Source organism: Sceloporus occidentalis, unplaced genomic scaffold (assembly GCF_023333645.1).
Source record: "Sceloporus occidentalis isolate IW3139 unplaced genomic scaffold, rSceOcc1.0.p SCAF_5, whole genome shotgun sequence".
Lineage (NCBI taxonomy): Eukaryota > Metazoa > Chordata > Lepidosauria > Squamata > Phrynosomatidae > Sceloporus > Sceloporus occidentalis.
In genome coordinates, this window is record NW_028316985.1 from 55,835,696 (window position 1) to 55,857,241 (window position 21,546).

General features: G+C 37.6%; 1 protein-coding gene across 7 annotated transcripts in view; it reads right to left on the reverse strand.

Moving 5' to 3' along the window:
* Positions 1-239: 239 nt before the first annotated feature.
* The window catches only part of CNOT2 (CCR4-NOT transcription complex subunit 2), a 75,658-nt gene continuing 54,351 nt past the window's right edge, over positions 240-21,546 (reverse strand). For 3 of the 7 annotated variants that reach the window (XM_089524127.1, XM_089524122.1, XM_089524126.1), the window contains 11 exons: positions 18,780-18,859; positions 16,995-17,120; positions 15,239-15,363; positions 13,479-13,599; positions 13,209-13,365; positions 8,755-8,816; positions 8,593-8,642; positions 6,557-6,657; positions 5,719-5,863; positions 1,515-1,568; positions 240-1,403 (listed from right to left, as the gene is read on the reverse strand). In XM_089524127.1, the coding sequence (XP_089380253.1) occupies positions 1,317-1,403; positions 1,515-1,568; positions 5,719-5,863; positions 6,557-6,657; positions 8,593-8,642; positions 8,755-8,816; positions 13,209-13,365; positions 13,479-13,599; positions 15,239-15,363; positions 16,995-17,120; positions 18,780-18,859 (1,108 nt within the window). In that variant the 3' untranslated portion in view covers positions 240-1,316. The other 4 variants (XM_089524128.1, XM_089524123.1, XM_089524124.1 and 1 more) reach the window with 3 other exon arrangements.

Consider the following 21,546-nt stretch of genomic DNA (forward strand, 5'->3'; position numbering starts at 1 on the left):
ATTGTTCTATTATCTTAGCCTTTTCTGACATGACAACACGTTTGATCAGGAGTTCAAGCCTACAGTGAAAAGGTATGCAATTCTTATTCAATGAAGTGTCAACAGCAAAAAGACTCTTCATTTTAAGTGCCACAATTACTTTATAGTTTTGTATGTTTAATATTTCAACTGTTTTAATATATATTTTTTCATTGCTGAAGGAGCGGTATCACAATCTCAAATCAAAGTCAACACTGCAGTGAGGAGAGCTTTTCTACTTTATTACAAAGAGAAGAAGCCTTTATGTGGTCAGAAAATACAAGATTGATCTTTTTTTTTCTCTTCCTATGAAACGCTGCTGTTCAAACAGCCAGAGTGAATTGTCTCAGTTCACTTCGTTAAGTCCCATCACATTCACTTGGGTATGGATGTCCTTGGCTGCTGAAATCTGGCCCTTTAGTGCACAGGGCGACAAAGACGTCCCCTGACCAGCAGTTCCAGAATGTCCCGTTTTCATATATTGCATCCATGCACACCTCCTAAAAATGAGGTACAGCAGGGCAAACATTTTCCAAAATAGATGTCATATATATAATATATACACATTCGTACATACATACCTTTATTCATGTGATGTCCAAAAATTTAAAAAAAATGTACACATTTATTACAAAATCGTAACAAAGACTGGACAGTGTTTTGCTCATTCTGGAAAGATGAAGCTCAGTAACACACAACCTTGGAAATGAACCAACAGTTGTGGCAATATCTTTCTTCTAAACAGTCAGATATTCTTGCATTAAGTTGGCGAGAACTGCCTTTTCAAAAACTGAAGGGGAAGTAAAATGAAGGAAGCAGACCTTGCTCATCTTTCCAAATGAAATACGAGAAGGATCTTCACATAAAAATGCACAAACATTTTTTTTTATTACCAAGAGTGCTACAATGAACAATGCAAATTTTATTGTCTATTTCTGCTTTTTTCCTCTCTCTCTCTCTCTCTCTCTCTCTTTTACATTTTGGAAACTAAGTGGTAAACTTTGTCAGTGTACTTGCTTGTCTTTACAGACTCAAGCTTGTCTGCTGGCAAAATAATAATAATAATAAAAATTTAAAAAAAAAATCCGACCCTGCTCAAACTAAAGAAAAACAAATTATGAATTTAGTTGTTGGGCAGCACATAATTAGTAAGGCAGGACTTCAAATGGTGACCCTTTTGCATGAGCCAATTGCCAGATCCTCAAAAGGAATTAAAACCAGGATGCCTGAGCCACATCAGTTTTGCAGTTATGTTGAGTATTGTGCTGAGACAGCCATACCCCAAGACAAGGAAAGTCTTAGAAGGCTTGCTGAGCAGGGTTGTAGTTGAAGGTGGATGGCAGATGAGGCCTTTCTTCTAATTTGTCATATTCCAGATGGAACTCCTACAAGTAAAATAAAAAAGTGAGTATTCTGTTATTAGCAGATGGCCCATTAAATTCTATAGGCTTAAGTTGATAACATATCTTACAGCAAAGAAAAATGTTGTATCTTACAAATAAATTTGGTAGATCTTGTCTTGACCAAGTTGTCTGTCTACCCTTTTCCCCCTGTTGTATTTCAAAATAAAGTTAATCAACATTCATTTTCACGCTATGCAAATATACATGGCTTATTCTAGGGACAGAATGAATAATAAATACCCTTACACTTCCTCCTAATCCTATTACAGGAAAATAAAACACTTCCTGATGGCACAAATTTAGTTACTTGTGGACTAAAAATGAAGAAATAGGTTAACTGTTACAGAAAAACTCTAGCATATAAAGTTTGTCATCATGTGGTGCGAGTACAGTACGGGACTGTCCATAGTGTAAAACACAGGTGATTCAGAATTAAGAATCAAAATTTATATTTATAGCCATAAAACCTTTTTATGTCAAAAGTTTATGAAATAAGAAATTAGCTTTCCATTGCATTGTCAATGCTTCTAAAAAAATAATCTCCCTTGCACCCTCGTAACATGTAAGAGTTCCATGCTGAAAAAACTGATTTCAAAAAGGTAGCCATTTAGTCTGTTTCAGCAATAATAACAATAACAATATTAAAAAGGAGACTTATGGCACCTTTATGGCTAACAGGTTTATTTTTAAATGATCTTTCAAGGATCATAATCACTTCCTCAGATGCTTAGAGTACAATATTTGAACCTTGGGTACACATAAAACAATTACATGGTTGTGAGGGTGGGATCAGAGTGAAATGGGATACATAGAGTGACAACTGTATTATTAACTGGTCAAAAACTTTCAATGGCTGAATATGAAAACATTGTGTTATCTATGAAATAATATACACCACTGCTGGCCTGTTCACTGCCTCTGAAGTATTAAACCAATGAGTTCTTTTTTCAGGAAAAACTGTATAGAAGCTAGGGTATTTTTGGAAGGGGTTATACAGATTTTGTGGTATGTACAAAAGTGTCAAAGTGAGAGAGAACTGAGCAATCTCAGTGTGCAATTTATTTATTCCAAGTAATTACTTTCCACTATATCTGAGAGAGGTTTTCAAGGTGGCTAACAATTTGATCCATTAATAAAATTAAAAATAAAGAGAAATATACAAAACAAAAGACAAAAAAAAAGCATCAATATATAGTGCCTTTGACTTTTCCACATTTTGTTGTGTTACAGCCTGGAACTGAAATTGAAGTCAAATAGCATTGCTATCACATGATGTACACAAGATACTCATCACTGTGAAGGTGCAAAATATTTTTAGTGTGGCACAAAAATTAAGTAAACAAAAACTGGCACTTGTTGGTTCAATCAATACTTGCCAGGAATCAATAACAGCTGTGTCCTGCTAGAATTGCCCTGTATTCGACTCCATTCACCTTTCCCTCAGTCCTGACCAGTTCCTCAGCTCCTGCCAAAGAAAAGCATCCCTACAACATGACACTAGCATCATCATGCTTTACTGTGAGAATTGTGTTCTTAGGACAATCAACACGCATTTTGTGACAAGGCCATAAAGTTCAATTTTTGTCTCATCAGACCAGATAATCTTTCCCACATGTTTGCTGTGTCTCCCAGATACCTTTTTGTAAATTTCAAATAGATATGGGTTTGTTTTGCTACTCTTCTATAAAGCACAGTTCTTGGAACATTCAGACAGTCTTTTTCTACCATTGATTTGGATTTTTTCAAAATGACCCAATTCTAATTTGTGCTTCTGGGATGTTTTTAGTATAGCTTTTGGGTCTTCATGATGCTATTAGTTTAGATATGCTTTCCAACAAATTCCAGAAACATGTGTCTTTAATCTGAAATCATGTGCCACTACAATTGTACACAGGTGGACTCCATTTCAAATATTTATGAGGCTTCTGGAGGCAGTAGGTTGCACCAGACCTTATTTGAGCATGTCACAGCAAAGGGGATGAATGCTAATACAATCAACAAATGTTAGTTTGTGTTTGTTTACTTAACCTTTGCATAACATCAAAAATATTTTGCACATTCACAGTGTTTAGTGTTCATTGTGTCAACAATATTAAATTCATTTCAATTACAGGTAGTAACTATACAATCGAACAAGAGTGAATATTTCTGCAAGAAACTGTACAGAAAAAACAAAGAGAGCCAATGAATCTACAGCATCAAGAGCACACATAAATTGACTTTAGTGCCCAGCCATAAAAATGTAGCACCCAGGATAAAGAAAGCGAGAACTTAATATCTGAATGCCATGCCAAAGAAAGGTCGGCACAGATTCTAAGGTCTGGATGTTTCTTCAGATCAAAGACAGCTTCTCTGAATACAATAGTTTCCCATCCACCTAATTTCAGCAACATCTCTGCACGCACACCCTCACTGTAGCCAATGCAGCCCAAGCCACACAGCAACTGTAAATGTCTGTACTTCCCAACATAGTTCAAAGCACTCATGCAGTCTTTCATGAGGTATTCATTTAAGTTCAAAATCTCAATTCACAACATCAAATGAAAAGACCTAAATGGAGACCCTCCTCCTTTACCCAACTGAAAATTCAGAGGAACACTGAAAAATAACACCTATAAGACTTTTTTCTTTTGCTTTTAGTACAATGATTTTTCAAGACAAGGTTTTGCTCACACAAAGGGTGTAGTATGGAAGCAAGGGTGAGAATCATGTGTCCCTCTATATATATTGCTGCTATACTTGAACAGCAATTCACACTTACATTTCAATCAAGGTTCTCTCTCTCTCTCTCTCTCTCTCTCTCACACACACACACACACACACAAACCACATAAAATTTTCTGCGTGTGTGTATGCACCTTCAAGCCACCTGTTTACTTATGGCAATCTCATGTATTTCATAGGGTTTTCTTAGATAAGGAATACTCAGAGGTGGTTTTGCCAGTTTCTTCCTCTGAAGAAACTGGCAAAACACCTCTGGTATTTCTTGATGAACTCCCATCCAAGTACTAACCAGAACTGACCTGGTTTAGTTTCCAAGATTAGACAAGATGTGGTATTTAGGGTATTTCTACCTCCACAGAAAGTGACAGTGAACTACTATTTTTAGAGTCCTTTCCCTATCACAATGCTTTTGTGGCTTGTTTTTTTTAAACTGGATTTTTAAATGATATTGGTTCAAGGATTTCATAATTATATTACAGTAGGCCCTCCATATCTGTGGACTTGCCATATGTGGATTCCAGCATCCACAGAAGGCAAGTCCACATGGGGGGGAGGGGAAGCAGCAGAGGAGGAAGAGGAGGAGACGGAAGAAGAGGAGGAAGAAGAGGCAGAGGCAGCTGTGGGAAGAGGAGGAGGATGAGAAGGAGGAAGGAAGCAGAGGCTGGGGGAAGAGGAGGAGGAGGAAGGAAGAGGAGGAGGAAGCATCAGGGGCGGCGGCAGCAGTACCAGGGGGAGAGGGAGGAGGAAGTAAGTGGCAGTGGGGGGGGGGGGAGGAGAGGAAGAGGCAGCTCCTGTCACAGTGAAAGCAGCAAGGCAGGCTTTGGGTGGCTGGGGGCAGGGAATCCCATTGTTCCCAAAGGTGGCACGGCCATGTGGCCATGCTACCATTGAGGACAATGGGATTTGAGTATCCACAGAGGGATCCAGAACAAATTCCCCGTGGATACCGAGGGCCAACTGTACTAACATTTCTCCCCAACACAATCTTCTAAGTACCTTTGAATCACAATGCATGGTTAATCTAAGGCTGAAATAAATTGAAGAGGATGAAAAACTCCCACTGAACTTCAAGATTTTGACATACTGTACTTTTGATTTCTTTCACAATGTCTAGTTATTATCTCAGGCATGTGAAGGATGGGTAATGGTCAGAACAGAAACACAGTGAACTGTAAGTGACCCGAGGTAACAAATGCTGGCAAGCATCTAATTCATCCACTTTCCCCCATCCCCACCCCCACCCCCAAAGAATCTCTATCCATGTAATTACAATTCTTAAGGCTAATTTGTCAGTCCCAGCTACAGAAGACATATTAAATGAATGGGATTTCTGAAGTCAATACTTATGTAGGTTCCACTACAGTGATTCAACAGTTCTGCTCTAGCTGGGACTAACAATTTGATTTAGCCTTCAGTGTGAAACAAAATCCTTACTAGCATAGTTTTGAATGTTCCTTTTTTTAATGACACTAGTACTAGTGGGAACATGCCCAGAAGTAAACATAGGAAATTAACAGAAAAAAATGTCTACTATCTTGCATGCAGATTTTATATTTATCTGAGGAACAAATACCTTAGCTACTTTTCTCCAGTTAAGACAGTCAAAGAAGTAGTATGTTCCCCTCTCATATGTATTGGTTTTCATTGTTGGTTCCATTCCTGGTGCCCTGGTAATCCATACTCTTTCTTCTTTGTGGTATCTCCAATCTCGGTTAAATCTACCATTATCCAGCCAGAAAGAAAAAAGATGTTGTTAAATTGGACTTATTTCCATTTTATAAAAAACATTAAAAATCAGTATGTCTTTTCCCAAAAATACTGTGCTAAATGTTTTACTGTATGTTACACAATAACATGACCTTTTTGAAAAGGAAGTTTGTGCATCAAAGAAATTTGTGAGCAAAGTTCCTGAAAAGTAATAAAATATTTTTTCTCCAGAATCTTACACAAAGAATTCTCTTACAATATAGGTAAATCTCATTACTATATACAGTATCCTAGATTGTGGTTTAGAGATTTCAGGCTCCTGGTTATGATTCTGGATAAAGTTCCCAGCCTAGAAGTTAAAGTGGGAGGCTGAATGCTTACTGCTACAATCAATATGCACATATTTGAACAAACTCTCATACACACTTTACATCCTCATATTAATGGGTGGTTGATGCCTATCATCTGCTGAACACGTGCACACCCACATGCATTGGATAATGAAGATGTCAACTACCATTTTAAGCACAGATGGTGAAAAAAATCTACAAACAGAACCTTGTCTATATTGAAGGTCCTTTTTGCTGAGATGAAATTCCCCCACATGTGGTATATAAAGTAGTTTGCAATGAAACTTTTTTTAAAAAAAGTTAAAATATTTTTTCCCCACCCACCATATAAATTTAACTAAAATCTGAACATACAGCTCTACTGCTGCTAATAGCTGTAATACATCTCCTCCATTCATGTAATAGAGATAAAACAGCAGATCTTCCCCATAGCGGCCAAGCTTTATTGCAGCCAACTGTAAAGGGAAAAACAAACATGTTTTAAAAAGAGGATTGCATACAGGCACTAAATTCCAATCTGACATGTGTTCCTACTATATTGAAGGGACTAAGCAAATATTAAGAACTCTTGCCTAATTCCAACAGACAAGCTAGTTTACAAACTGGTCGCCAAGTATGCTGCCAATTATTTTCTTAGCAATAAAATAAACTAAGTTACTTCTCCTTCTAGTGCCTTCTTCCTTTTTACCTCATTGTTTTTGTCACTGTAATTAATGAGATACCAAGGGTTTAATCTGAGAGTTAAAGTAGTGTGGTGGTTTAAATGTTATGAAAGCTGACTAGGTGACTTTGGGCAAGTCACACTCTCTCAGGCTTGGAGGTATTCAAAGGCAAATCTCCACTGAACAAATCTTGCAAAAGAAATCCCTTAACAAGTACCGTATTTTCCAGCATATAAGACGACTTTTTAACGCTCAAAAATTGCATTAAAAATTGGGGGTTGTCTTATACGCAGGGTTAAGCCCAGCCACTGAGGCTGCTAGAGAGCCTTGTGTTCGCCGCCAGCCTCCTCCTACCTTCCAGGACTCCCTGGTCCCTTGAAGCCGACGCGCACAGCTTGCTGCCGGCCTCCAGGCTTCCGAAAGTCTGGATGCCTGCGCACGTGCGCACAGCCTGCTGCCGGCTTTCAGGGTCCTCCAGAGGCCTGGATGCCAGTGCGTGTAGGCGCCAGGCCCCCTTAACTCAGCCATTTAGTAGGCCAGGGGGCTGCCTGCATGCGATGTTTTTAAATGAAGAGGAGGTCGTCTTATACAGTGAATATATGCCAAACCCTATATTTTAATTTTAAAAGTTGGGGGTTGTCTTATACGCCTGGTCGTCTTGTACACCGGAAAATACGGTACACCTTCGGATCGCCATAATTCAATGACTTGGAAGCACATAAGAACAAAAGTTTAGTCTTACAATTTTGTAAGACTATTCCATTTATTTATATGAGTAGCATTAGTTGTTTAGATCACAGAACTGTGTACTACCTATATGTGCCTAAATGTTTTGCTGAATTTATTTGCTAGGAAATGAATGAAGAATTTAATCTAAGCTAGAAGTCAAAATTCAAAATTTGTTGAACTCATCAAACCTGGTTTGGGTATTTTGTTTAATATAATAAGCCATATAATAACAAGAAACACCATACATAAATACTATTTACTATATTAATAAAAATGTTACTACAGTAACAAAAAGAACTATATAATCCATTCTCCTGAAATTTCAACTGAGAACTGTTGTGACCATTTTCTATAAAAACAAATAGGAAAAAATTCCTAACTGTTCAGAGAGATGCCTCACATTTTAAATACACTCTTCTATTTCATAATAATACTGAAGAGACACATACTGTATTTGTCAAAGGCATCTAAACACAAATAATATTAATTACCAACTATTACCTGGAGTGTTCAAACTGCTTAACTTTCATTATCTTAGGGGCGAAACAGACAGCTTGCCAGGAGCAGTCAGAGGCTGCTCCAACCATGACCACATGGCCCACTCCTCTCAAAGAAGGCCACTGCCTGTCATCCCAAGATGCATGCTGTGAGAGCCTAAATATTCCGACTCCTTTTTGATCTGGTCCAAAGGACCCAATTGCAGCGTTGGAGCAACCTCTGGCCACTTTAGGGGTGTGTGTCATTGGAATGTCCGCCCCCCCCACCAAAAAATGTATGTCCACCCTCAACTTCAGATTTCTGCAACAGTGGAGGGTTTGTGTGGCAAGAGTGGAAGAGTGCTTTGCTTAAGGTCACCTAGTGGCATAATGGCAGAGACAAGATTTTAATTGGAAACTTCATGGTTCAAACCCTCTGCTATTATACATACCTAATTCTCAAAACATCTTTAAAAAATAACTTCTAAATTTGTTTTACAAAGGGACAACAAGACATACTCACCTTATCCCTAATGTGAATGTTCGTTAAGTATTCGGATGGAACATGGAAATCTAGATAAAGGAAAGAGAAGTGAGAGAATTCTTAATCTATGACACTGATCCTCACTTAAGAATGTTAACTTTATATTAAAAATACAATTACTGACTCAGTAGTCAACCCTACCTATATCTTGAGGTCGACAAGGTGAAGAAGCCCATGGTGATGCAAATTTAGGGTAAAGATTTCTGCATAGAGAAAAGGATGGATTGAATTGATAAAGATCCATCTTTATCCCAACATTTCTGTTATTTTTAACAATGCTAATTGACACTTAAATACAGAGGCCAGATTCACACATTATCTAGGCAACTTTGTTTTTCAATCACTGAAGAACTGATTTCATGTAGGATGGCTCCAGATATCAATGGTAACATATGCAACTGGCAATCACACAGAATTGCCTGATCATAGTGGTCACTCCTTATATTAGTGATACACCCCAGGCCTAGAATTATCATGCTACTACCTTCCTGGAAAGGAATGGTGCATTCCTGGTATTTGCTATATTCAGAAAAAGGAAGAATAACTGTTCAGACTCCAAGAAAGCTATGATTTTTATGCAGGGACTACTGTTTATCTAGTTTCTGTTAAAATGGAAGTGCAAACAAACACAATTCTCCACTAAACAATAAAAAGTAAGAAGTACCAGCTTCTAAAACTGTGAATGTCCCCTGCTTAAGTTCTAAAGCCTTTATAATGCAACTGTATAACAGCTTAGTCAGTTTCCTTCTTACACTGCAGATGCAATCTGTCCCACTGTACTTATTTAAAACACAGTCCAGCCCAGCAAACTGGCATTCTACTATAGTAGGAGAAGGGAGTTATTGGTGGTCTCTCCGTCCTGACCCCTACACCTTAGAGGACTGCATGCCCCATTTTTTAAACTAAAAATGTCCCCTGCACCCTCTATGGGGTATACAGTAGGTAGCAATTTCACTATGTGGGAGGTGGCTCTTTTCTATTGAAGATGTCACTTCCAGTTGTGAAATAAAGTGTCCATGGCGTAATTGTTCACCATACTCCCAAAAAGTGCAGAAGGCATTATTGGTTTTAAAAATTAAATGGGAGACAGTTTTCCCCACCCTATTCGACAGTTAGAATCCATTACCTCTGTACAGAAAGGGAAGACTTAATGATGTTACTTTTGGTCACAAGCCTTCCTCCTGCATCATATGCAGCTTTAACTGCCCTTTAAAATTAAGAGGCGATTTTTCATGATACACAACGTAAATTGGTTAACGTATAAAGTATTACTAACAAGACAAAAAGGATTAACCAGGCTGAAAACACAAGAGGAACTGAGAGAAGAAGGACACAACATAAACTGGTTCCCATATAGACAAATTAAAGAAAGGCATAGAATGGACAATAAAACAGTAGGATTTGAGGTTGAAGAATCTGAAATAAATAAAATTCTAATTGGAGACCCTAATAAACTAATTTAAAAAACAATACAATGCACTGCCTCACAAAACATGAGAGAGAATTGCTATAAAATGTACTTTCGTGGGTATATGACTCCAGTAAAAAATTCAAAAATACATAAAAATTCAAATAATTTATGCTGGAAATGTAAAAAATAACTGGGGATTTTTTACCATTGCTGGTGGTCCTGCAGTGAAGTTAAAAAGTACTGGATAATGGTGAATAACATGATAAAGGATATATTAAATATAAATATTCAAATGAAACCAGAAACCTACCTATTGAACATGATGGATAAAGATTTGGAAGGAAGATTTGGGAAAATACTTTTTTATATGATTACTATGGCAAGACTAGCTTTAGCACAAAAATGGAAATCTGACCATGTCCCGGATAATGATGAACGGCTATTAAAATTAATTGATGCAATGGAAATGGATAAGCTGACTCAGTTACTAAAGGGAAAACAAAGAGATAAGGTAAAAGATGATTGGCAACCAATGGGCAATTATTTAAGCAAAATGTGTAAAATCTAAAAAAAAAGTGAGAGCAGTAAGAAAGAATAAGGGGAAGAGTGAGAAGGTTTTTTGTTTTTTTGTTTTTGGGGAATATACAGCAAAGGTAACGAACAACATGGAAAAGAAATAAAAGAAACTTTAATATAAAGAAAACAATAGAGAAACTATAGTATATAAGGAAAGAAATAAAAGATTCTTAGCAACTATGACAAAATATTCATAACTTAACAAGATAGGATGTTGTAAAGGTACCAAAATAGTAAAATAAGCAGCATGAAATATTATGGCTAAACAAACAATTATTAAATTACTATTTTCTCTCAGACCATATAATAAATATATCTCCTTAAGTGCTAGTACAGTACAGGAGAGAAAGAACGTATAAATGCCAGACTATTATGAAAGAAAATAAGGAAATGGAATAGTAACAATATGAATTTAATAAGACAAATTAATTATCAATACATAAGAGCAAGCTTTCAAAAACCGAATTGTGTATATGTAACAACTTAAACAGGTGAGATTTGCAATAGATAATAGTAATAGAAAGTTAACAACAGAGGGAAAGATAAATTGGCAGATGATGGAAAGGAAGTAAGGTATGAATGTAGAGAGTAAATGAAAAGTGATCGAAGGTTAGAGTAAGTGAGTTGGGAAGTGTAAGTAAAGAAAAGAATAAAGATTTAGAGGGTGAATGCGAGGGCATGGAGTGGAGTAAGGGTAGGAGAAGAAGAGGAAGAAGGATGAGAGATGAAAGAATAAGGAGAGAGGGAAGGGAAGAAGAAGACAGGAAAGATTGAGGATGTGTAAGAGAAGATAACAGAGAAAGGAATAAGGAAAGGTACTAAATTGATGGAATTGTAAGAAGAAATGGAGAGGATGGCCATCATCGTTATTTGAAATAGGTCAAACAATTGGAATAACAAATTGTATGATGGGGCAATTCCCTTTGTTATGATTGTTAAGGTTTTTATGATTGTGTTTCTTAATATTTAATAAAATAAAATAAAAAGAAATTAAGAGGTGATTTTTCCACAGATAGAAAAGAATGAAATGATGTGGTTGGAATGATAGGTCCATGGTGAGATGCAGTGAGAATGGCAGGTCCTAGGAATCCTAGCTCAGGTCTATGTGAGCAGTGCAAATACTACAGGTGGAGTATTCCCTGTTTCACACCAGTGAACAGACTACTGCCTTCATGTATGTAGCACAGAGATTCCATCATGTTCACTGATACAGTCCAAAATGTGAATAAAAGATGCATATCCTGTTCTATCACATACACAGCAGATAAATTCAATAAAAGGAAGAATTTATCTTCATTTTGGCTACATAGTTGTCATACTCTCTTACATCCTTATTACCTTGCCAGTACTTCTCAAACCCGGGGGGGAGGGCTGGGAAGGGGGGTGAAAGTTGCACAAGGGGTAGGGGGGCATGAGACTTGGAGGTCCTGATCCCTCCTCCTCCTCCCAAACTTCTTATGTTGGCAACAACAACAGCCTATAGAGTAGCAGCTTCCATAGAGAACATATATAAGGCTGCAGGCTAGCAAGGACCGTCAACTTTTGCGAAGCACTATAAATTAGTCAAATTCAGATCTAGTCAAGCAGCCTTTGGGAGGGCAGTCTTCCAGGCTCTTGTGAATCAACAGTTTATTTAGACCGTCCTTAAGATTTGGTGGCTTGGATATATCCCATGTGTTGTGGACTGTGTCTTCAGCTTCACAGAGAACAAATGATTGACACTTACCAAGACTGGACATTCTTGTGAGGCTGATGACACAATCTACCCCCACTCAGGGACAAAGAAAAGAAAAGAAAAGAAAAGAAAAGAAAAGAAAAGAAAAGAAAAGAAAAGGAACAAAGGTTCAAGTAAGCATTGAAAGTTTAAATTCAAGTTGTTGAATCAGGTGCCAAGGCTAGAAAACGAAAAGGTGAGGAGAGAGGGGTTGGAGGCGAACACTAAATAAACAAAATATTTTTATGCATATACTGTATCAAGTGGGGGTAGGAGTTGGGGCAAGCACGTCCACATGTAGATGTAAAGGGGAGTCCCAAGAGTAAAAGGTTTGAGTACCACTGACCCTGCCTATAAATTTAGTAAGGAATATATCTCCTCAAAGAAGATCAAAGCTAAGACTGGCTTCGCTTGCACAAGTTGTGAAATCTGACGAACAATATAAATCCCATAGAGCAATAAGGGCATATAAATTGAGGCTCAGCCAAACAAATGACTCAAGAAAAGCAGCCATTACATAATAAGTAAAAAAGAAATTGTCATCTTCATATTGCTATATAAAGATCATGTTCAATGTAGTACAACTAATACAAATACACAAAAGAAATTATGCCATCTACAACTGCATCCTTGAAGCTGTGTTTTTAAAAAATGCTATATGATGTAATGAACCACCCTTAAAATGGGAGGGAACTAAAAAGGGATTCTGAGTTACAGAAAGCTTGTGCATCTGCACTCTAAAACCCTGAAGCTAAATGTATTATTATGATTTGCTTTACTATAATTACATTTTCAGTTTACTTTAGCAAACTCTCTTTCAAGTTTAGATGTTCAAGGTAAGTCAAGTGATTACTTTAAGTACTATAAACAGAATTAAAGATGAAAACAACTTACTCAGGAGAGTTGAGATTGAGACCTAGAGTTGTCAAGTCACTTCCTAATGCGAGATGTACCATGCCAGGATCTGTCTCTGCTGCCCTGATAAATGTTAACAAACCAATCATGCCAAATTGGTCTGTCACCATCCCTTGAGGAATGTTGGTAACTCGACCTGGTCAAACAAACCACCAGATTAACCTCACTGTATGGAAATAAAAAATAATAAAAAATTCCAAAATTTTTGTAAGAAAATTCAGAAGTAAAAATGAGCAGATTTACTCATACCATCAGGTAACACTTGGATCCCTTTTTTCTGCTGGTTGTTGTTTTGCGTTGTTGAACTTTTATCTCCAGGAAACTTAGGTCCGTCTGCACTGGAAGATGTTTTGCCTGATGTATTCAAATTCTAGTGCAAAAAAAAAAATGTATGTGAGGAATGACATCCAAGAAAACATGGGGGGGGGGACATGCCTGCTTAAGCTGCAAAAATAAAGAGCCTGGTTGGATATGTATATGGCCATACTGATTTCTTCATTTTCTCTTTCTATTGCTAGCTTTTTATGTCAGAGGTGGATTTGGATGCTCCCAACATTTACACTGGGAATGGGCAATCTGTGTTCCACTAGCTGTTACTGTAATTCCCATTAGCCCTAACCAACATACAGTGATAAGAAATCATGGGACTTGCAGTCAGATAGCATTCTCAATCTATATGAAACAGATGAATGAAATTTGCAGCAAGATCAATATGCTGATACAGTGGACCCTTGTTATACGCTGGGATTTGGTTTCAAGATCCCCCGTGGATAACAAAATCTGTGTATGCTCAAGTCCCATTAAATATATGACATAGCAAAATGGTGTCCCTTATAAAAAATGGAAAATCAAGGTTTGATATTTGAAATGTATACTTTTTTTGGACATTTGAATTCATGTATAAAAAATCGGACCGTATTTCTTTATATATAAATGGGGTGAGGAAATAGTTGTTCAGAAACAGCTGTCTGGGATTTCATAACTGGCTTGATGAGAGCTAATAAAGGTTTCCTCATGACGGTGAAGCAAAGCCTCCTTCTCAAAAAACTAGAAAAATAAAGAAAATGATGTTCCCTCTCACACCCCAGCGAGCCATGTGTGCCTGGCAGTGGTTTGGAGAGGAGAACACAGCGACTGTATGTATCCATTTACACATCAGCCACTCCTGTACCTTGCTAGCTACAGAAAACTATCCCATTCATTTCCCTACTCTCTCCTCCCCACATTCACCAACACAGAAGCAAAGCATCTTAAAAAGCTCAGTTTTCTCCAGCTTCAACAAGCTGCAAGGCACACTATCTGATTAGCAACCAGTGCTTCTAGCAGCCATCTCTCCCAACTCCCTTCCCCTCTCACCTAATAAGTAAGCAGAGGGACTAGAGATTCTCAAAGTAAATGTGGTCTCTTCCTTCATATATACACACTCCTCTCCCTCTCATCCCCAGAATCAGGAAACAAGCAATGTATGAAAGAAACTACATAAGATTTCTTCCACTCACACCTCATCCTGCAGGTTGTTCTGTGTTTTAAAATCTTGAGAGAAATAGAGGCCTTCTCTTTGGGCCCTTTTCTTCTGGAAAGTCTGCCACCACCAGCCCCTGATTGGGCACAATGAGTTAGTGGCAATGCTGGCAGTTGCTGAGGGTTATATCTTGCTGCCTTCTCATCTCCTTCCTGAGAGAGAGGGGCAACTTCTCCTGGCAATATGCAACTCTGATTACACAAAGCCCTTCCTCTCCTGCCTGTTGGGAAGACTAGCAGCCCACCCCAAAGAGCTGAGGAATGAAAAACAAGAATTTTGTATTCCAAGATACAAATATTAATTATAATATAAATACATTATTTTCTAAAAGTTGTATAACAAAGGGCTGACGTTTATACATAGGATACCTTCTGCCAGGGACAGCATAGGGGTATATGAACAAATTGCTTAAGAGTAAATTAAACAGATTCAAAAACATTTCTTTCTTTTTTTAAATTATTTTCTCTTTTACATAGGAGAAACTTACAGATTTACTGTCATCATTACTTGATGTTGGATCTTTGTAATTGGAGCCTGGTAATGCTGGAAAATCTTCATTGTGTATTGAGAAGTCCTGGGTTTGCTCACTTGCTGGTTTTGTTACCATTCCAACTGTGTTGAAGATAAATATGCCATATTAATAATATATTTTGTGTTGCTGTTCACTTTGGTAGCTAGCTGGGAGGGCGCTGACTTGTTGTTATTTCTTGTTTTAAATTCCACGTTGTAAGCCAATTTGAGCTCATTTTATCACTGAAATTTATCACCAAAATTTAATTGTTTTATTATCAGCAAAGGTTAGATACTGTAATTAAAAATAACAACAATATAAACAGTGTCTAAAGTATGTCTACATCCTAATCTTGGAAGAAAGGCAAGATAAAATAAAAATATATCCTTAGTTTGCAGAAATGATTATGAATATAGTGGACCCTTGCCTTATGTGGGGGATCCGTTCCGGACCCCCCCCCCCCCACGTAAGGCAAATTCTGCCTATGCTTGAGATCGTGTGCGCAGTGGCACGTGCCCCCATCCATCTGAATGCGACACAACGCCCCGTGCGCTCCCATGCGGCTTGAACTCATACGCTCAAATCCATGTATAGTGCGCCTGCGTATAACGTGGGCGCACTGTATAGGTTTACTAATGGACTCTTTGTACATTGGACTTTAAGTCCATTCTTTTAATACATTGTTAAGCTAGAGGGCGGTGATGGCGAACCTATGGCACACGCGCCAGAGGTGGCACTCAGAGCCCTCTCTGTGGGCACATGTGCTGTCACCCCAGCACAGAGTTTGCCAGAGTTTGTTACTAGAAAGACAGAGGGACATGGCACTTTGCAATAAATAAGTGGGTTTTGGATTGCATTTTGGGCACTCGGCCTCTAAAAGGTTCACCATCACTGCTATAGGGGAAAGAAAATATTTTGTCAGAGAACAAATGTTTACCAGTAGTAACAGCAAGTTGCTTAATAAGAAACATGATGAAGTGAATTGTGTGTGTGTGTGTGTGTATTCAAAATTGTTTAACTACAATCTACTGCACTGTAAATTATTTATAGTGATTATGTTCAAGATAAAAACTGCAAGTGCTTAACTGGTAAATGTGACTATAGATACCCTCTGGACAAAAAGTTTTTTCAGAAAAGTAGGCCAAGTCATTCAAGATTTGAAATATGGAATTTTAGGAGTAAAAAGCAGCAATCTTTGTTACAACAATGATTACTACTTCAGAGACAAAGCATTTGCCTTCAACAATATTTAAAAAATAAGTAATTGCAAATTACTGTGCAAGTGAAACAAGTGGATGAAGCAAGAAAATATACAGCACAAATGATCTGACAATTCTCTCTTCTTAAACTACTCCAAATGAGGGCATCCTTGACATTATGAATTCAGACTCTTTTGTATTGTGTATTTTGTATTTTGGTACTGATGTCTGAAGTACTGTGGTTTGTGTGAGTCACAGAGATCACAAAGAAATAAGGATAATACTAGAAACAAACTCTCACAAGGCAAACTGACACTGAATTCTAAGAAGCTAGCTGCCAGGTAAGTGTTTAAAGAACTGCAGTCTAAAAATCATAACATCATTTTCCATTCCTTACAGGAATGCTAAGTTTCTTTCACAACAAAAGGGAAAGTAACTCAGTTGCAAGTTTAACAAAATCTGTTTTTAACAGACCATGATGCCCTGTGATGATAAACTGATATATTTCCAATGCTTTTAAAGTGAACACTCACCATAAGGTGCCCTTCCAGCCAGAGGGTTTATTAATGGGGTTGGATTCCCACTTCCTTCCCTTCTGCTTCTGTCTGCTAGTGCTGGAAAATCTGAAAGATCCAGTCCTGTCACATTTTCACTGCCATCTTAAAAAAAAAAGAGATTGAGTACTTTACAATTTATAGTAACATTCTGCATGAAATATGTAGATCAGTTATACTCAACGTAATAGCCAGTAGAACAGTGCTAGTCCCTGAGCTATTGGTTGCCAAACTCTGGTGAGTTTCCCAGAAAGAAAGAAACAATTCTCAATGGAGATAAATACTCCAAATGAGGGCATCCCTGGCACATTGAAAAAATAAACTGCTGGTCCCCCACATCAGACAGTTTAAGATGCACTGATATAAACAATATATCATAAAATAATAATGTATTTATTTACAGTATCTATACCCCCTCTTCAGTCCTAAACGCTCTTATAGCCGCAAACTGGTAATTTGCTAAATACAAGAGATACTAAAATGGAGAAAAGGTTACAGTCCCACACTCTTAATAGAAAAGGAGATTCACAGTACAATCACATGCACATTTATACACAGAATCAAAGAGTTGGAAGGGCTCCCCAGGGCCACTGAGTTCAACCCTCTGCTCAATGCAGGAGCTCTAGCTAAACCATCCTCAGCTGGTGGATAACCAGCCTTTTTTGGAAGCTATCCAGAGAATGAGACCCTGACACCTCTATAAGCAATTGGTTCCATTGCTGAATCAATCTGGCAAGGAATCCCTTCCAATGTCCAATCAAAATCTACTCATTAGTACATGTTGATTGCAATATGTTCAATCAAAATCAACTCAGTTGTAACTTAAAACCATTAGCCCTACCCTGTTAGGCTTCGAATACTCCAAGGCGCAGGAGTAGCAAAAACTGCCCACCAAGAGCACTTTGACTTTTTTAAAATGAAAATGGAGGAGCACTTGAAGTCCACCAAAAAAAAAAAAAAAAAATAGGTATGACCCACTTTCCCCATTCCTACTCTTTTGTCTGGAAACAAGATACTTACAATTTCAGCACTATGTTGCTGTAGTGTGCCTCCAAATCATTTCTGATTTATGGTGACCTATCACATTTTCTGAGGCTGTGTGTTATTCTTCCAAGGTCACCCAGTGGCTCTCCATGGCTGAGCTGGAAATCAAACTCTGGTCTCCAGAGTTGTAGTCAAACACTTAAGCCACTACTCACTAGTATAAATTTTGTGTTGAATATATTGGCTTAACAGGCAGAATGCTAACTAGTTCCAACTGCAAAGATGGTTAGATGTTAAGACCTTTTTAAAGCTAACATGCTGAAAGAGGGCTGCAAACACAGCAGAAGACTATTATAGATGTATTTAAAATCCATATTCGAAGAAGCACTCTGAATCTAAGATTTTTGAAATTGAATGAACAAACAGCATGAGTTAACATAGATCTTGTCTTCTCTGAAAGGAAAAAAATATTTCTGGGAATCTCTTAATCCAGAGATAATATTCGTGAACTCCTCCTCCCTGTTGTAGTCTTTGTGCCATCTCCCAAGCTATTATGGATCATCCTCAAACCTTCCAAATAGATTTTTAGAGGGCACCACAGGTTGCAAAGGGAACTGGAGAAAGTCTGGTCCTCCTCTTGTGCTGGTATGAGTGAAAACTGGAGTCAAGTCTATGAGCCTAGGAATTCCTACGTAAATTTTGTAATCAGAAAAGAGACTAAAATATATTTAAATATGTTTCCTGGAAAGGCTCAGAAGTACAAATTTAAAATAAGCTTACCTGTTCCATTAAAAATGTTACTTGATAAAGAGTTATTCATTCCAAACGCCTGATTCCTGTTCATTCCAAATCCAGACATACTGATATAAGCCAAAGAAAAAAGAAAAAAGAAAGGGTTGAGGTAGAGAAATTTAATATATTAAATTACTGTATCTTAACCAGAGGGAAATGGAAGGAGAAAAGAATACACAAACAGCACCTTACTCTATCTTTTATAATATACCTTACAATGAATCATTTTAAATATGACAGAATTATATAAATACAGCTTTGCTTTATAAGTGAATAAATAAATGAGCTCAAGAAAAAACACCCAGATTTTTTTTAATGATACACAATACTGTTAGCACTGAATTGATCAATATATTCTATGAATATATTGGCTTAGCAGACAAAAAGCTAACTGCCTCCAACTGGAAAGTGGTTAGATGTTCAGACTTTTTTGAGCTTGAAGAAATTCAATCTATCGACCCACCTGTGATTGCTTGAAGAACTACTACTGACTACAGCTAAGATCACATGGAGTTACTCAACCAACCTGAGTAATCCAGAAGAAGATCCAAAATTCTAAATCCTCTGATAGTATAATCACACACAATTATCTGATAGTATAATCATGCACAAATATTAAAGAATTATCTGGCATCTATGAAAAATGGATGGAATTTTAAACTTAATGCCAAGAAATAAAAACTTATATTAGCACTGAGTAGATGCCAAGATTGCTTTGTCTGGAACAAATCCTATCATGAAGAAATATTAGACTGGCATTGTTGATAAAAGAAAACTCTCGAACAGAACAATATATGAAGTGCAACTCTGAGGATATGCAAAGCATAATCACCCAAGCAAGGCCTCAAAACAGCAAAGGAAATTGAAAACCTCACCAGGAAGCAGTGAGAACACATATAATACTGAAAACAAATCAGTATGTGTTTTTTTTTAAAGAAGGCATTTTAGTTATTTCAGACTTAAGACATATCCATAAGCAAAGAACTATTTTCATATTCACATCTGTCTTCCTGACCCTTGCTTTTACTAACTGTATTTTTTTTCATTTGACCAGTTTCTCACTTAGTTCAAGGCAGTCTGTCATTTGGTTTATCCCCAATATCTGTCTTTGGGGACAAAACAACCATGAGAGTAAAAGGAAAGCTATTTACTTGTTATCCATAACAGATCACATGCAACAAGGAACTTTGTTTTGTTATATTATCTAGAAATATATTCCAAATACTGTATATCTTGAATTTTATGATGACAGATTCACAAGCCACTACTCTAGAAATGAGCAGCCTGGAACTGCTAGAAATGTAAGTGTCTAATAAGATACAGTTCTAGCTGCCCTGCCCCCCCATTTCTGAATTCATTCTTCCATCTATTTGGCGTTGGTTAAATTGGTTTTACAACAAGTCCCATTTAACATATGTAGCAGATACATACCCAGGGTTTTCCCAACTCATTCTCTGGATGAGCTGTAGTAGACCATTAAGAATTTCTGAATCCCACTTAGTTAAAAAACACAATGATCACCTCCCTGCAAAATATACTGCCAACATGAAGAAGGCTTGGAGTAACCAAGAGTAGATTTTTGTATTCAAGTTCTGGTATTAAAAACAAATTAAAGCATTCTTTGAGACTTCTGTGCCGAGTTCTCATTTGAGTCTCTACTAAAAAACAAAAGCAGATGCAATAAGCCTGAAATTTCCCCACCCAGTCTGAGATATACCAACACTGTCTTTGCAAATTATGTCTTTTAGAAATATGAGTGACATATTTCACAAAAGAAGAGATATCAATACTGCAGCTCTCCTATACAAAACAAACAAATATAAAATGAGTTTTATATTGGTTAAAAGATTCAATCCACGATAAAGAGTTTTTGGAAACATATTGCACAGGGAAAAGGGACATTATTACATATACACTGATAAAAACCATCTATACAAGCTTTTTTATGCCTAAGGCCTAAGGAAGAGGTAGCATCCAGAAAATGATCATAACTATTTTCAAACCAAAAGTGGAATAATAATAAAAAAAACCTCATCCAAACAAGCACAGGTTCATCCTCACATCAAAATCTGATAACATACTTATTAGTACTTATATGGATCACATATCTACTTATTCTTCTGATAATCTAACTTAAACATCCTGATGCAGTGACTGAGGATGGCGTCTCTCCTCTGAATGCCTGCTTGGAGTCGGTAATGGGCTGGATGAGGGAAAACAAACTCAGACTGAATCCAGAGAAAACGGAAGTACTCATGATAGGTTTCTCCAGGTCCAGGGAAGGAAATTTATCAACCTGTCCTGGACGGGGTCACACTTCCCCTAAAGGACAAAGTTCGCAGTTTAGGAGTACTTCTGGATTCGTCCCTGCAGTTGACATCTCAAGTAGATGTGACGGACAGAAGTGCTTGCTATCAACTCTGGTTGATACGCCAACTGCGATCCTACCTGGGGCCAAAGGGACCTGAAACAGTGGTACATGCTCTGGTAACCTCTTGTCTAGATTTCTGTAATGCGCTCTACACGGGGCTACCCTTGTACCAAGTCCGGAAGCTTCAGTTAGTACAAAATATGGCAGCCAGATTGGTCACCGGTACATCTAGATTCGACCATATAACACCTAAGTTGAAAGATCTTCAATGGCTGCCCATTCGCTTCCGGGCACAGTACAAGGTGTTGGTTATTACCTATAAAGCCCTACATGGCTTGGGCCCGAGTTACTTGAGGGACCGCATCTCCCCATATGATCCGCCCC